The following is a 17,682-nucleotide window of genomic DNA, read 5'->3' on the forward strand; positions in this document are numbered from 1 at the left end:
TAACACTTTTTGCACATTATTAGCGTAGTAATTGCTGTTTTTTTTTATTGCAACTTTGTTGTTGATGGCTGCGAGACAGGTTGATTACTTTCGGCGCATTTTTTTTTTGCATTATTTTAGTAATTATGCTGGCTATTCGATTTCACTATAATTGGCCGAAATGAATGTATAAAGTATAACATTTTAAGCTTTATTTGACAAGTTAGATTTTTAAATATTCATTGACCATAATCTCGAATTAAAATGGTTTTTAAAAGAATATATTTAAATGCATCGATAATCACAAAGGAATAGATTAAAAGTAAGAGGACAAATAAATAAAAAGCCGTACCTTTAAGTGTATGATTTCTAGGCTATAATTCGAGTAATAGCCCGGTGATTGATCGGCATTGCCAGCTGTGACCGATCCTTATTTATAATGCAAAATCCTGATCGATATTATGACGTAGGACGAGGAGCACAGTGTAATTATGTGAGGTATTCTATTTATGCTGAGGCCGCACTGACGCGCAAGGTTCGTACTATATACTTCGAGCAATCTCTCACGAACTACAATGTCAAAAAATATTGCTATTTTTCGCTGCGAGGATATTTTTGTCCGCGACATTTCGTGTCAATATCAAATGCGATAGGCTAGGAGGGTTGATTGGCCGCAACTTAACAATGGCTACAAAATTCAGATAGATGCCGACGCGACTTAACGGACATTGCGTAGTTTGTATAAGAGATTTTATTTGCCGCAAGGAAAAACCAGCAATGTATGCTGAATTCGCCAAGTATGGCGAACTGTTTGCCGACAGTGTAGGGTATACATACATTATCATTGGGTGCCTGCGCGATAGTGCGGTCACGCGATTTACACTTTTTTATTATTGTTTTCGGCCGAGTGGTTATCATATATAGCTCAGTGTTAAAAGCACTGCTCCAGATAGGCAGAATTTAAAAAAGCTGAGTAAATTAATTAATTTAAAATTGATTATTGTTTTTTTGTTAAACAAATTACATAAAGATAGGACCCCATTAGCACTAAATTTAACGAGGTTAATGATCTATTGTTTTCAACATAATTGTTTCTCATAGACTATTGTGAGTTATGCTATGGCTTGTTCCGTTGGTTGTTTTCCATTATAAATATTTAGTTTAAAAGATAACTCACAATATAATTTTAAACATTGTTTAAATATCTAATCAGTATAACAAAATATCCTATTCATTTAGTAATTTTCTAACACGCAATGTATTCTTTTGACTAAGGGTATATATTTAGGGGTAGGGTATAAACATTTATACATTTATTTTTATTAATCTTTGCTTGCTAATTTTAAACGTGGTTTCGCTTAGAGAAATATAATTATAATATTTTTAATTGATATCTTTATCCATTCTCCTTTTGTAGGCCTGTCGTTGTATTATATTTTATATGAACTTCACAGGTGCTCTGGAAACCCTGCGGCCATCGAAACCGCGATTTGAAACCAGCTTCTAAATGCGAATATTGTTTCTTCGTTCGAAACCAAAAACAAAATCCGTTTGAGGAATATCTGTATATCATTTATTTGTCCTTGTCTGCCTTCATTAATTAGTTTCAAAGGCATGTATCAACACAAGTGTGTCTTTGCGTTTGTTATCACAATGATATGCTCACATGTAAACGACCTATATCCACGCCCATACAAATAATGTATTACACTTGCATAGTACTAATTATCGTGCTACGTTTGATTCATATGTGTTGATTAATTGCAATGAATTATTTTAAATGCATGTAGCATTTTGATCCATATGTGTGCGTTTGGGGAGTGAGATGTTTATGTTGAAGTAGATTAATCCCATGTTTAGTACTCCACTTTTTATTCAACAGTGTGCTTATTATCATATTCATCAATTTCTCAGTCATGCAAATTCAGTATACTAACGATTAATAAAATGTAAAATATACACCAAGTTCTCGGTTGACTACTTTAAGATAACATGAATAATTTTTTCGAGAAATACTTGCTAGGATCTTGTCTAATTCCAGACTGTAAAAAAAATGTATTTTATTATTATATTAATTGGGACACACATATGACAGAGGTCGTAGCCGACAAAAACAACCTTCTAAAAAATTAAAAAATAAATCTACTTGTGTTGCCAGCAACAAAACTAATGTAGGTTAACCAGCGGTGAAGTCAAATTGTAAATTAAAACGAAAAAGTTGCAAGCAAAACAACTTGCGCTAAGAAAGTGTCGTCAATTAAAACGAAGTAACGACGACAATAAAATTAATTTTCACCGCCTATTTATAAGTTTGCGTGTTATCCGACTACTGGAAAAACTTAACGTATTTTGTGCAATAAATCAACTTCAAATAATTCCCTCAGATTTTCCCTATAATTTTCTTAGTCTAAGTGATTAATACGTTTAACAGAAATTTAAAAATCAAACGAACTTACCAAGTGAAGTTCGATGATAATTGTGTGAACAGATTCATTCGAAGCGATTTATGGTTTACATAACGTATAGTGGCATTGCCATGCACTACCTTCACGCACATTTGTATCAAAATTTAAAAAAAATATATAAAATTGTTGTTTACCCCCACTTTCTACCCTCACCTACGGTGAGCAGCGCCCGCTCTTGGCTCATTGAGTTTAACGTGTGGCAACTTTCAGATTTATTTCACACTTCAGGGTCGGGAAATTGTAGCAGTAAAATGAATGAAAATCATGAGTTTTGAAGTATGGGAGGGTGACTGACCATAAATCGCTTCGAATGAATCTGTTCACACAATTATCATCGAACTTCACTTGGTAAGTTCGTTTGATTTTTAATTGTGTTTCACAGATTCATTCTCGCGATTTATGGTTTACATAACGTATAGATGTTCAGAGAACTTGTGAAATAAATTGGAGAGTGTGGGATAAGTTTTAATATTAACAATCAGGTAAATTCACAGATTATTTATTATTCATAAATATAGCTTATTTATGCTAAACAAGTTTTAAATTATCAATTTTTTAATTTCATTTTACAGATTATTAAGGATAGACCTGGCAAAATCAATATCTATAATTTCTTTATTATAAAACCTCGCAAATACTTTAGATGAATCAGTCCAGCCAGCAGTTTTACGAATAACATCAATACTGACTCCACACCTATTAGCAGTAGATGTAGCAGCATGGCGAGTACTGTGTCCTGTGAAAATTGACGTGTTTATACCACTATCTTTCAGTGTATTTTTTATCCAGTGGCTTAATCTTTGTGTAGACAATTTTGAAAATGGTTTCTTATAACTAATAAATAAAAATTGATTGCCTACGTGACTTAATGTTGATGTTTTATTTATGTAGGTTTGTAAACAACTTGCCGGGCATATTTCCGGCTTTTCTTGGAAATATGGTAGTTTTAAGACAGGTTGGTATGAATTTGGTTTAGATGTTTTTATAATTTCAGGAATAGTAATTACTATTTCTACTGAATCAAATATCTTAATGTTGGATAATTTTATTAAGGAAAATGTCTGCACTCTATGTGCTGATACTAATGCTAATAAGGTCAAAGTCTTTGCAGAAAGGGTTTTTAGGTCAAGTGACTCATTTGGCCATTTTTGGGCTAAATAGTTTAGAACTATACTAGGGTTCCAAGTCCAGTTATATTTTGCTCTAGTAGGTCTTAATCTAAAAACTCCTTTCATGAATCGCTTAATTCTATTATCATTCATTAAATTACTTCCCAATAATAAGGATAAAGCCGATTTGTGACAATTAATAGTGCCGTAACTTGCACCAGAATCAAAAACTTCTGTTAGAAAATGAATAGCAATCGGTACAGAAACTGTAGTAAAATCATACTTGTTTTTAGTACAGTATTGAAGCCAGTTTCTTATACAGTAATCATATTGTTTGTAAGTACTGTCTGATAGCGAAGCTAACATGATGTCTATGGAACGAGGTGATAAGAATCTTTTCAGAAGAGTTTCCCTGATAATCTCGCGGCAACTAGTCTGAGGCTTCTGTGAAGATTGTGTGATGTTCTGAAAGGAGATTTAAGTAGATTTACATTTGGTTGAAAATAAATGGGCTTGCAGGTTAATAGTCTTTGAAATAATGGAAACCAGGGCTGAGTTGGCCAAAACGGTACTATGACAATGCCCTCTGCTTTTTCTCTAGTAATTTTTTGTAGGGTTTTTAGTACAAGAGAAAATGGTGGAAACGCGTAAAAATAGCCCAATTTTTTCCAGTCTAATGTGAAAGCATCCACAGCCCAAGCTTGTGGATCCTGTTTCCAAGAAATATATATTTTACATTTTGCATTATGTCTACTGGCAAACAAATCTATAACCGGAGAACCCAATTGTTCAATGGTTTCATTAAAGGCATAATTCGCTAATTCCCATTCTGTATCTTGAAACTTTTTTCGAGACATAGCATCGGCTTCCACGTTCTCTTTGTGTTAATATATGATGCAAAAATCGTAATTCCACGTTTTTCGCACCAACTCCAAATGTCTCTCGATACGTTATCGAGATGAACAAACTGGACACTCCCCATTTTGTTTATACAAGATATGGCAGTGATGTTATCAATACGCATTAAGATCTCACAATTATATTCATCTTTAGCAAAAACTTTAAGGGCAAACAAGGCAGCTTTAAGCTCTAATTCATTAATATGTAAAGATTTTTCTTCATCTTTCCAATAACCAAATATTTTATTATCTTTACAATATGCTCCCCAACCGGACGTTGAGGCATCTGAGAAGATTTCTAGACGGTATTCGTTAGATTTTAATCGACAAACTCCATTATCGATGTGTTTAATCCACCAATCTATATCACTGTTCAACAGATCTGTGATTTTTACATATTGATTGTATGAAGGGTTATTAAGTAGCTTTTTATATTTAAAACGTTCGAAAGTTTTTGTGTATAGCCAACCGTATTCTATAGCGGGACATGATGAAGTCAAAAGACCTAATATTTTCGCGAATTTTCGTAACTTTAGTTTATGAGATTTTGATAGGCTGATTAGCATTTCTTTTATTCTAGATCTTTTCTGAATTGGAAGACTAATAGTCATGTTACTGGAATCGAAAATGAAACCTAAAAATTTACATTGATTTAAAGGTCTTAAACAACTTTTTTCAAAGTTAACTATAAATCCCAGATTTTGTAAAAAATTAAGTGTACAATTCAAATTTCTGTAACAGTCAGTGTAAGAAGATTCTAACAATAATAAATCATCCAAATAAATAATGGACGTCATATTGCGAGATCTTAAGTATTGTACGACAGGTTTTAACATTTTAGTAAAAACATAAGGTGCGGTACATAATCCGAATGGTAAGCAATTGAATTCGTACAGATCTCCACAATATTGAAATCTAAGATACTTTCTGTGTGATTTGTGTACTGGAATAAGAAAATAAGCATCTTTTAGGTCTATTGACGCCATAAAACAATTAGGGGTTATAAGTTTAACAACGGTACGATAGTCCTCCATTTTAAAATGAGAGGTTTTTACAAATTTGTTTAAGCATTTAAGATTTAATATAAATCTTTTGTCTCCGTTAGGCTTAGTTACTTAGTTACTCGACAAGAATTCTCCGTCCTCGTGGTTACATTTAGAAATTGCGTTGATATCTAATAGTTTTTGTATCGCTGTTTCAAAATCCGATGATTCTTGAACGGATCTAGGCTGAACATTCGGATTATTACTGCGACTAGGTAATTTAATAAATGGTATCTTGTAACCTTGAACCCATTCCAATATAAGTAGGTCGTCAGTTACTTGTGACCAGGCCTGTGCAAAATATTTAAGACGGCCAGCGTAACGTACCTCGTCTATTTGCGATACGCGCTGCGTTTCTGTCTCTCCACATCGACCGCTCGACGAGGCGACTGATGGCCTCTCGTTCGACGCTGGCTGGTGACCCTCTCCGGAGGAGCTCGACCCTGGCCTGTTTGTTTGAATCGTGTCTTCCGATAGTAACTCTTGGAGTTTAAATTATTGTTATTTGTTCTCAGATTAGATGAGTTTTTGTTGAAGTAACCTAGTTGTTTCTTAATTTTTAAACTTTCTCCTGATTGTTGGATAGACTTTGCGGATTTCAGTTTTTCGGCCAAGTTCTCTCCGAAAAGAAATTTGTCTCTAGTAGATTCTAAAACAGTTTCTTTCAGTTTCGTATTTGTACAGTAACTGATTAAATTACGGCGAGTTTTTGTTTCGGCGAAGTGAATGTCGCATAAGAGGCGACATGCGTCACTAATTGGTTTTAGGATCTTTTTAGTAGATTCATTAGAAATTACATCTTCTACGGCCTGTCCTAGAGCAGATATGGCGATGCCTAATTGTTTTTGTTTTTCTCTAATTGAAGAATCGCGTTTAGTAATGGCAGTTGTCAAGGCTGCCTTTGCCTCTGGGTTAAGCAGCGGTGCTGTTAAAAGATCACAATTACTTGGGATATAGTACTCCTCCATCAATTTGGCCTTTACCTCGGTGGATAAACCTTTGGCAAGAATTTCTTGCCATCTACTCGCGACATCTTTATGAAGCGGCTTCCCAAAAGAAACCTCTGCTTTTGGGGCATCACCTAACAGTGACAAAATATCGTCCTGTAACGCAATATCAGCATTTGTACTTTCCTGATTATCCTTTGAAGTCGACGGCGTCGGTTCCTGCACAGTATCGACTCCATCGGGCCCTCTGGAACTTCGTCGCTCCGGCTCTGGTGACGACACTGATGCCGCTGTTAGGGGCGAGTAGGGAGGCCGCGGTGGTGTTTCCGAGCCAGATGAATGACCCCTCTGATCGTACGTATCCGTACCAGAATCTGTATGGATTTAAATGACAACTGTAGAACTTGTCATACAATGCGGCTGGTGTTCTGTTAAGGAGCCCCTGGGTTACAGCCGGTTTTTTGCTATAAGGCAGGCCAAGTGAATGATGAAAATGTTTGACTGTATAGCGCAGCCGCTACCCCCTTAAGGGGCCAAGTAAATACTGCAGATTCTTTGGTGCATAGCGCGGCTGATACCCCCTTAAGGGGCCAAGTAAATACTGCATATCTTTTGCTGTACAGCGCGGCTGATACCCCCTTAAGGAGCCAAGTGAATAACTTCACATTATTTGCTGTACAGCGCGGCCGATACCCCCTTAAGGGGCCAAGTAAATACTGTATATTTTTCGCTGTACAGCGCGGCCGATACCCCCTTAAGGGGCCAAGTAAAGACTGCATAGTCGTCGCTGTACAGCGCGGCCGATACCCCCTTAAGGGGCCAAGTAAAGACTGCATAGTCGTCGCTGTACAGCGCGGCCGATACCCCCTTAAGGGGCCAAGTAAAGACTGCATAGTCGTCGCTGTACAGCAAGGCCGATACCCCCTTAAGGGGCTAAGTGAATACTGCAGATTTTCGCTGTACCTTATTATTCTTCTTCAAGTAATCAAATAATATACTAGTCATCAATAAACAGACACTTACCCTCTGTATCAGATGATTCGATTACACGCTTCTTCTTTCTTCTTAACTTTCCTTGAAGTCTTCTTATTTTCCTACGAATTTCCTCCTCATGTTCCGTTGATTTCCTTTTCCCCATGTTTAAAGATCACTACTAATACACTACAATATACGTCGTGAAAAGACGTGCGAAGGCTAGCACATGAAAATGCACAATGAGCCAAGAGCGGGCGCTGCTCACCGTAGGTGAGGGTAGAAAGTGGGGGTAAACAACAATTTTATATATTTTTTTTAAATTTTGATACAAATGTGCGTGAAGGTAGTGCATGGCAATGCCACTATACGTTATGTAAACCATAAATCGCGAGAATGAATCTGTGAAACACAAATATTGTTCGCATTTGTTTTCTTCCACGCATATCCTTATTGACAACATTTGGTTCTAGAGTTATAGCAACAGATCTGTATCTGTAACACGTCTTTATCCCTTTAGGTGTAGACAGAGTCAACACAAAGCTAGAAGGCCAAGTTTAGCTAAATGAACAAATGGCTAAATACACTTAAACCATTCTTCAGGAATACACTATCTATTGGTTAAAATCCGTGCAGTAGTTATTGGGTTAATCGTGGACAGACAGACGCGGCAGAGGACTTGTTAAATATGTAAGGATTAAGACCTTCCAGCTTTTACAAGTGTACACAATCTTATCTTCACAATCCTTGTAATTCTATTCGTATTTACAACAGTGTTAATGGTCGTGTGTACTTTGTTAAATACTCAATTACGCAGGCCTTATTGCCGGCCCCGGCATAAAAGGCTATTAAAACGGCCATCTAATTGGCGTCTTTTGTTACAAATTGTTGGTTACATAAAAACTTTGGCAACTACTGATCGGCAGATATTAGGATTTTCAATGGAAAAAAGCATTTGTTTATAATAATAACTTGTTTATAATAATAATAACTTAACCGTAAATTGAGAATGAAGTGGAGAAGACATTGCTTTAGGTTCTTTGTTGCTGAGGAAGAAAGCGCGACATTTTTTTATTTGTTGAAAATTTACCCCGGTGGTCATAATTTTTATTTTTAGACTTTTTATTTTTAGTATCATAATATATACTCGAAATTTTGTTTAATCTCACCGATTAAGGCCGGAATACGCTGCTCGCTTTTAATTTATAAAGGGATTTAAAGGGTTTATAAATTAATTTTAGAGGGTAAATTATAAATTATGATCCTTCTGGTCGTAGATGGAGAGTTATGAGCATGTTGTTTTGTAGCAAACATTATATGGGCATAAATTTAAGGATTTTTTTGATGTAATAATTTTCCATACACTACATGCGTTAGTATTAATGGGTCACGTATGTGGTCTTTGTGTACATAATTACAAAGTGATAAATTGATTTAGCCTACCATGCTAAATGCTTCTAACAAAACAATTATAGTTACTTTGTAATATAAATGTATAGTTTTATTCCTGTTATATTTAATTGTGGTATATATATTTTTTCTGATTTTCTTTTTCTTTTGTAAATATACCTGCATCCCTTTCTGATATCTCTTGAATAGAAGCGTGTGTAGCCGGTCTTAATTTTCTTTTTCACTTTGCTCAGTCTTCGACATCCCTATTTTTCAGGCCATTGATACGCATAATCATTGTTTCGTCGCTTCCCTCTTGGTTTCGCTCGGGTAAAATCTTAATTAAAAATAATACTATGTTACTCCTGAACGTTTCGTTTATCTCTATGCCTAAATTTCATCGTAATCGGTCCAGTCGTTATTGAGTTTATTCATTACAAACAAAAAACAAAAATACAAATCTTTTCTCTTTATAATATTAGTAAATTAATATAGTATGAATAAAATACATGAGAACTTTCACCAATGAGATATTGGCTGCATATGTCACAATGCGAACACACCAGCCAGTTCAAAATCGTTGCAGTTGTGTCACCATGACCGTAATCTGTCGGACATCGCCATCATCAATAAAAAAATAAAAAAAAGGATAAAAAAAATAAACTAATGTTAATTTTCCAGAACAAGTGCTGGTCAGCCGTCGGGGGTGGCTGCTGCGCCGCGCCCGCCGTGCCGAGTCGCGCGTGCGATGCGGAGCGGTCCCCGCCGGCCGCGCCGCCTCCCGCCCCGCCCGTGCACTGCGCCAGGCCGTGTTGCCGCGACGCTACGTTAGTATCATTTAACCTACGAACTATGTATAGTATAGCAATCGAAAAGGCCTATCGATAGCCATTTTGGAGCAATAAATACTATTGATAAAAAATAACAATATAAATAGATAATATTGCTCTGCATTATTACTTAAACATACATAAATATTCGACAGTTTTGCTCAATCGATAGTGATAAGTAATATTGCGATAATTGGCTATCGAGCGGCAACAATAATTAATTCGTATTTTCTATTTTATTAAAATAATTACGTGACGCTATACTATGTTAGTGCACGACAGGGCTTGGGACGTGCGAGGGGTAATCTCTATCTCAATTGAGCCTTTTCCTCGGAGACCATTTTCTGTCCACTGTTCGCACTGTATTTGGCCTCCTTAGTTGTCAGACCATTTGTACGCTTATCATCCTTGATGACATAAAGCCAGGGCCAGGGCCCGGCGGAAACCGCATAGACATTTGTGAGGAACAAAATTATTATTATTTTTTAAATTTATATAGGCTTGCTAAAATTTTGCTTTAGTTAAAAAAGGTCAACATATAAAACAAAACGGGTAGTCCCGTTTTGTGCAAACATTGTTATTTATAAAATATTTCGTAAATATATATATATATATATATATATATATATATATATATATATATATATATATATATATATATATATATATATATATATATATATAAAGTTTGCACTTTTAATTATAATTGTGTAAGTGTATTATTTTGTGCGACAAGGAATTGTATTTATACTGAATGTTGACTGTATTTATTTCACCGTTACCCGCGCAGAAGCAATAGATAAAATTATTTTAATTTCTTCTAGTAAAGTTTTTATTAGTTCGCTTATCTACCTTTTTCCATTCACAAAATGCAGTTTTGCATATAAAGAGGCTGCAGCGAGCCTTGTGCCAAATCTGATATAACTTTCATATTTGACTTAACATTGTCTCGTTTCTCGCAGTAAAAAGGTAATTCTCGCCAACAATAACTAAAGAAAACAATTAAAAGTGAAAAATATTCAGTGGCTCAGTAATTTATAGACACGTATCATAGCTAAAACATTCCGCAGCGTCAACAAATAATAACAATGGCATGCTCAATAGCAAAACCATATCTGTCTCTATTGAAAGCAAACAAATAAAGGAGACGGAATAATAGTCTACGGCAATGCTCTCACCGATGCGTACAAAAGCATTTTTTCCTTATCGTTGAATGAGCGCATTACTGAGAAGCAGGGGCTTTATGCGAGACCCTCGGCTACCTGGTGCCCCCACTACCAATTCACCCTCCAGTAAAAACCCCACAGTACAGTTTCGTCATCCCCCTCGACGATGCGTGTGCGCAGATTCGAAAACTACCCAGTGGTTGAATTTAGCGAATTATACCTCAAAATTATCACAGTTTTCGACGGTTTATGATACAAGTGAAGTGTACAGTGTAATATAGTGTAAAAAGTTTACTATAGTGTAGTTTAAAAATGGATTTGTCCGTGCCTAGACTCAAGTTTGAATTTGACGATGAATACGAAGATGATTTCGATTTGGATGATGTGTAAGTTTATTAATACAATCTTTTTTCAACCTCTCGGTTTGTGTCAAAGTGGTCAATCACCGATATAGTATCATAAATATAGTTAACAAATCGAAATATTTCTAGTCTTATAGAAGCTAATTGGAATTAAAAACAACTTATATATTTTAAGTTTACATTTATATGCGCATAGAATACCATAAAAAATTACACGCACTAACGGAGTTCAAATTTTGATTTTTAACTTCCATAGAGGTAATAATATCTACGCGTCGAAATTCCCCAAATTTAATAATCCTATTGTAAAGCAATGCAGGTGTAGCCGCGTCGCAAGCGCAGGCATAGACCCTTTTTTAGGGGCTGCCAATCGCGAAAGCTCTTCGGACTTCTGGTAAAAAATATGTTTACTACTTGGAATTACTACAACGGTACTACTACCTTTGTATTAATTATAAGTAGTAAAAATATTTTGCTATGTTTGTTTGAAACTAGTTTTCAAAATTAAGGATTTTGTGTGTTTAGTACACACAAAATCTTATTTTGTCTTATGTTTGTTGTCATATGTTATTTGTGTCGAGAAAAAACTTACTGATTGCAACGTTATTTTTTCTCTTTGATGGTCTCATCATTTTGATAGATAATTAGGTTTTCTTCTAGATAAACTAATAACTTATTGTGTGTTTGTTTATGTTCACTAAATCTATTTTAGTCTAATTACAAACCAAGTAAAACTGTATTCATGCATATAGTCCGCAAAAAATAACACGAGTACCTCAAATTCCAGTTATTTATTGGATGGTTGGCCTGGATTATGGTTACCTGGTTGACCTCACTTATCCTTATCCTTATTATAAGAAGTCCCCATGTTGAATCTGTCTGTATGAACGCGATAAACCAAACTCTACCGGACGGATTTTTGTACAGTTTTCATTAGTAGCCAGAGATACTGTAATACCTCAACAAGATTTAGATGTATAATTTACATGACATGTGAATGACATGCTGTACTGAGAACACAAAGTGAGATAAGAGTAGGCGGGAATGCAAGTGGATTTTATGGTGACAATGTAATATTACAATCCCATGTTAAGTTTCCGGTGTGCTATCGTGGTACACATTTTGTTTTAGTGTTTAACTATTTGACCGGTCCGTTTAGCCCAACGGTAGCGACCTATATGAAATTCGTAATAAAAGAGATAACTCCATTAAGTCTGTGTTCGTTGTCTTGAACTCTAATGCGAGATAACAGATTCCCGTCTATTGGAAGTTCTTTTTAATTAGCATGTTTAAGTGTTGTGTATTTCATACGTGTCTTGGCCGAAGCCTTTAGGTTAGGCTTTAGGCCATGCTCAAACCTCTCGATAAAAATCAATTCCAACAAATAATCCTTACATATTATAAAACGAAGTCCTCTGCCGCGTCTGTCTGTCTTTTCGAGATTAACCAATTCACCAATAGATAGTATGGTTCCTGAGGAAGGTTTAGGTGTATAATTTATTATGTTTTTACCCGAGTGAAGCCGGGACTGGCTTCTAGTTTATATGAAAATGCTGTTTTTGTTTCCAGTGTCGGAGATAGCAACGAACAGCGACGGGCCCAATTGGGGAGCGGCGCGGCGGGCGCGCGGCACAAGACGGCACCGCAGGCCGCAACGACGACGGCCCACAGCAAGCAGCTGGCGGCGGGCGGGGGCAACCACCCGCCCCAGCCGCAAGGTAACCACAAACGTAATGTCAACCAATTATTGTTACCTCCTAGGTTAAGCCATCCTCGATGGGATATCGAGGTACACCCAGTCTCAATGCAAACACCACATAAACACATTACAGCGTAAGAAGATTCGATCGCGAAAACGTCAGTCGTATTTGTCGAGCAAACGTTGTTTATCTAGTCCTGCGAGGTTGTGAATGTTTTAAAGGTAACCCTGTTTCGGGGCGGCTGTTTACTTCCGCCCCATCGGCTGGGTTAAATTTTAAAGTAGTCGAGAAAACCATGACTAAATATGTAATTTAATTCAATAGGAAGCCCTCAAAATACAGTGTGAAATCTTATTATACGTTAATTTATCAGCATTATACGCCTTAAATGCTCTCTCTATGATCTGAGCTTCTTCCTGGTTCCTTCCTTCGGTATTATCATCGGACCCCAGAGTCCGCTTTGCTCCTCCTCCGCTTCGCACGGTCTTCCGCATCCTTAGTTGTCAGAATATTGCCACGCAGTAAGCAAATATAACACATTTTCCAACAAATGAGCAATAGGGAACTTAAATTTGTTTCTAGGAATTATTTGCAAAACATTAATTGTAATATTTAATCGTATTACAATTAATATTATACAGTGCTCTAAGGAAAAACATTCCAAAGCTTTCATAATCCAAAGGACACTTCTCCTTTTACACCAAAAACAGTTGAAACAACTACATATATTGGTGTCAATTAATTTTGTCATTGCAATTACAATCATGTCCGAACAGTAACGTTCTTGGAATAATAAAAAATCCCGAGGATTATCTTCAAATCAGTTTCCCATATAAATCTCAGTGACATAGACACATCGCATTGCCACTGCGTGCCTTGCAAGTGCACTACATTAACAATTTAAACATGTCCTTGCACACGCATTTTGTGTTAGTCTGTTGGTTTAGTGCCAAATCCTACCGTAAATATGTCAGAATATGAGACTGTCATGAGCTTTCTACTCTCTCTCATCTGAGCGCTTTCCCAGTTTCTTCCTCAGCCGTTAATCGCCCAGGGTCCATTCAATGTCTCTGTTCCCGACTTTCCATACTAATTTCAAACAGAATTGGTATGGAACTTAGTAAGAGACCCACCCGTCCCGCACTCCTCAGATACCTCACGATTGGCCCGCATAGACGTGTTCTATAATCCACTGTAGCCCAAGTAGGTTCGGTTGTGCTAATACTGACTCTTCAAAACACTGCCACACTACTTACACTACACAGCATGCCTTAAAACTTCCATAGCCAGTGAAGTGTTTAAAAATTCAACCGACCTGACAGGAGGTAACAATTTTAGACTCTGTCGAGTTGAGTTCGCCCTGTAGCTCGCCCGTTGAACTTTCATGCACTGTACTTGTTATGCACTCCTAGTAGTGACTTGTTATTATGTGCATACTGTCCACGTGCATATACTAACTTTAAATGTCAAAGAAATGTTCGTAGCATTTTTGAAAGGATACCATACAACCTGCTCGCTCTCGCTCTGTCTCTCAATTCCGTCCTCGATCATACAACATTTTTTAACAGTATGCACATAATAATAGTCGGGTATATTGGTTCATTGTCTGTTTTCCAATAGACTTAAGTATAGAATATGCAATATTGCAGTTTTATACAGTCTATCCGATAGTTATCATTTAATTGTTGCATGAGAAACCTGTTAGCTCCATTGTCTATTTGTAATTTAATCTGTCATAAACTCTTAATGACATGACCATGACATGAAGTTGCATCATATTTTTTCTACTCATTTGATGTCTCACAAAATTGTTACTTATTTATGACCTGAAAGAAAGTTTTATGTTGAAATATTTTATTAATTTTCAATATACTGTTAGTTTAGTATACAAACTTATTTTCAAGTAAATAAATTTAAAAGTCTATATTAGCAATATCAATGCCGAATAATAAGAATGGTTCAATAAATTAGTATGTTATGTATTTGTTGATAAGATTTAGTCGCACATTACGCGTCCATCAATATCTAACTTATGTTAATGATACTGTTCTTGAAGGTTATCAATAAGTGATTAATTTTTATGGATTCGATCCAAGTTCGATCTATAAAACGTACTTTAACATTCTTTGATGATCTTTACCTACAGGTTCTTTATATGTTTACGACGACTCGGTTAGAATGAAAATTATCGACTTGTCTATATTAATTCTTATATGTTTTGAAAGACTGTTCGATCATTTCAACTTGAAATGATCCGGACATAAAATATTTATTTTCTTGTAAAGTGATTATATATACCCTTGGTATTAGGTAGCTTTGAACAGGTTAAAGACAAAGTCAATTCGGATTCGTCAAAACTGTTGTAATCTGGAGCGCTATTTTTGATTTAATGACATACCGAATAAAACGCATAGACTAATATGGCGCATTAGTCATCCTATGTCACATACAATCATTCAGCGCTTGACATGAGGCTACCGATCGCCTCTCAAATCATTCGATATAAAACGATTCCAATATATGAAATTGTCGAAGGAAGATTTATTCAGTGAGTCACAACTTCAAAAATAACGCTTCCGCTCCACATACAGAAAGCTATATTACGTCATTATAATTGTCAATTTCCTTCAAATAAATTACCCCAAGCCACGAGCCCTACCTCCTGCACACTGAAAGACCTGTGTGACGCCACAGATAATGCGTCGTATTGGTCCTCTCATAAAGATAGTAGATTTTTGTACCCCTCCCAGAAATAACTCTGGATCCGCCCTTGCTAATGTGTATATGTGTTCCCGTTCACATGCGTCTGTCGACATACAACAGGCTCCGGCTGCGGTGGCGATGGCGACTACCAGCTGGTGCAGCATGAGGTGCTCTACTCCTCGTCCAACAGGTAATATTCATAATTTATTATTATAAATGCTAAAGTATGTTTGTCTGTTTGTTATGTTTTTTACGGCTAGACCGCTGAAATGGTTTTGATGAGAATTTCTAAGGTTACTGTGATTTTCACAACCGGCCTAACGTCAACCCTCCTTAGGAATGCTATTGTTGCCTATCAGCTGTCAAGGCTGTGTCCTTTAGTCGTCTCGTACGTCATCTACAGGATCATAGGGACATAGTGATTCACTAATCCTACGTGCCACATGAGTGTATACCGCCCTGACTAACGTATAGTAGTTTTTATAGACAGACAACCAAACACATTGGTGACAATTTAGTTTACTAGTGTGCATGCGACGCCTTTGCCCATTATGGTGGTAGTAATCGTAATACATTCTGACGCAGTGTGAGCAATAACACATTGAATGAAGAAGAAATTCGTAATTCATATACTTCTAACAAGAAATGGATTGGGTGTGGCAAGTTTGGGCCAATACAAGTGAAATCATTTCGTAAAAGTTACTAATTTTAAAAATAAGGTTTTTGTACAAAATGTATCTTCACTGATTTTATATTGTGTTTCAGGTACGAGGTGCTGGAGTTCCTCGGGCGAGGCACCTTCGGGCAGGTGGTGAAGTGCTGGAAGAAGGGCACCAACGAGATAGTCGCCATCAAGATCCTCAAGAACCATCCCAGCTATGCTCGCCAAGGACAGATCGAGGTGAGCGCAGATTTATGTCCAAAATTATTGAGTACTTCTGTTACGGTTGCATGTTTTTATATTACGTGTGTTAAGAAATTTATTATTCTCAATTGTATTCTCACATAATAGTATAATTTGTTCGATTTATGCATTACTAGGTGTTCCCCGTGGCTTCGCTTCCATGACAATTTCGGGTGAAAAGTACTATGTGGTACATATATACCACGTTATATTCTACCCATTTACCAAATTTCATAACATAGATTTTGCGTGAAGGAGTAAGAAACATACATTCTCACAGACTTTCGAATTTATAGTATTAGTAGGATCCTCTTTGATTTATTTAATTATTTTTGTCATAACTCACGGAAATTAAAAACGTAATAGCTTATTAGCATTAGTTTGGCAAAAATATGAAATACAGTGATTAAAAACTATGACTGACAATCAAAACGCTCGGTGGGCGACAAATCTGTAAATGAAAGGTCCAGCTCGCTAATGACCTATACTTTTTGCTGCATTAGTGGCAGATGACGCCCAGAAACTATTCGACTGGTACAAAAAAAAAACTATGACCAACCGAAGCATACTATACGACACGAATGGCACCTAGATTGCAAATATTTAAAACTCGTTTAGGTTATCAAATTTTATTACAAGTGGATTTTGAATGTATTGTATACTGTGACCACATGTTTTTACAATTTTTTTTGTAATTGTACTATTTTTCTTCGTATTTACGAAATATGAATTTGTTTAATGTAAAGTTGTAAAAATCTTTTATATATAAAAGCTAAAACGGGGAAGATTTCCGAATATTAGTATTATGAGAATAAGTGGAGGAGAAAAACAGTCAAAAAGCGGACCATGGGCGCTATAGGAATTGCTTTCAGTCCCAAATTATTTTCATTTTTTAAACCTTGCTCGCTATTCAGGTCCCAGTGTTGGACAAAAACACGGTGTTGAACCTCGGCTTATTTTTTGCACGTATAGCTAACACTAGTAGCTTAATTTTTCACTCAAAAAAAAACACTAGTGGATAAAAAACCTTGTTAGTATATTTGCTACAAAATAACAAAATTGAACAAAAATTTTGTAAGCATAATATTAAAGTATAATTGTGAGGATGTATGTGTGTATGTTTGTTACTCTTTCACGCAAAATCTACTGGATGGTTTGTTATGAAATTTGGTACATGGGTAGAATATAACCTGGATCTGGAACAACATAGGGTA

The 17,682-nt window shown here is 36.1% G+C and overlaps 2 protein-coding genes and 1 long non-coding RNA gene across 8 annotated transcripts in view; 2 read left to right on the forward strand and 1 right to left on the reverse strand.

Annotated features, from left to right (window-relative positions):
• The window catches only part of Hipk (Homeodomain interacting protein kinase), a 95,161-nt gene that overhangs the window by 62,350 nt on the left and 15,129 nt on the right, over window positions 1–17,682 (forward strand). For 4 of the 5 annotated variants that reach the window (XM_053760440.2, XM_053760439.2, XM_053760441.2 and 1 more), the window contains exons 3-6: window positions 9,485–9,630; window positions 12,731–12,891; window positions 15,685–15,754; window positions 16,330–16,465. In XM_053760440.2, the coding sequence (XP_053616415.1) occupies window positions 9,485–9,630; window positions 12,731–12,891; window positions 15,685–15,754; window positions 16,330–16,465 (513 nt within the window). The remainder of the gene's footprint in view (window positions 1–9,484; window positions 9,631–12,730; window positions 12,892–15,684; window positions 15,755–16,329; window positions 16,466–17,682) is intronic. The other variant, XM_053760442.2, reaches the window with a different exon arrangement.
• On the forward strand, window positions 2,421–3,308 carry LOC135309925 (uncharacterized). Its single transcript, XR_010370186.1, has 2 exons — window positions 2,421–2,926; window positions 3,017–3,308. It is a non-coding gene; the product is annotated as an uncharacterized LOC135309925 (long non-coding RNA).
• On the reverse strand, window positions 3,431–7,792 carry LOC128678707 (uncharacterized). Of its 2 annotated transcripts, XM_053760454.2 has the most exons (3): window positions 7,466–7,792; window positions 5,823–6,816; window positions 3,431–4,018 (listed from the first exon to the last, which is right to left on the reverse strand). In XM_053760454.2, exons 1-2 carry the CDS (start codon window positions 7,578–7,580, stop codon window positions 5,828–5,830), a joined length of 1,104 nt encoding a protein of 367 aa, XP_053616429.1. In that variant the 5' UTR covers window positions 7,581–7,792; the 3' UTR covers window positions 3,431–4,018; window positions 5,823–5,827. The 2 variants fall into 2 exon arrangements, with proteins under 2 accessions (XP_053616429.1, XP_053616428.1); XM_053760453.2 differs by lacking the exon at window positions 3,431–4,018 and having other exon boundaries at window positions 5,592–6,816; window positions 7,466–7,789.

Source organism: Plodia interpunctella, chromosome 20, assembly GCF_027563975.2.
Source record: "Plodia interpunctella isolate USDA-ARS_2022_Savannah chromosome 20, ilPloInte3.2, whole genome shotgun sequence".
In the NCBI taxonomy this organism is placed as follows: Eukaryota; Metazoa; Arthropoda; class Insecta; order Lepidoptera; family Pyralidae; genus Plodia; species Plodia interpunctella.

Coding starts and splice junctions, on each gene's coding strand:
- LOC128678707 (XM_053760454.2), bottom strand. CDS start 7,580: ATGGGGAAAAGGAAATCAACGGAACATGAGGAGGAAATTCGTAGGAAA. Junction 6,817..7,465: donor CGAATCATCTGATACAGAGG/GTAAGTGTCTGT, acceptor AAATCCATACAG/ATTCTGGTACGGATACGTAC.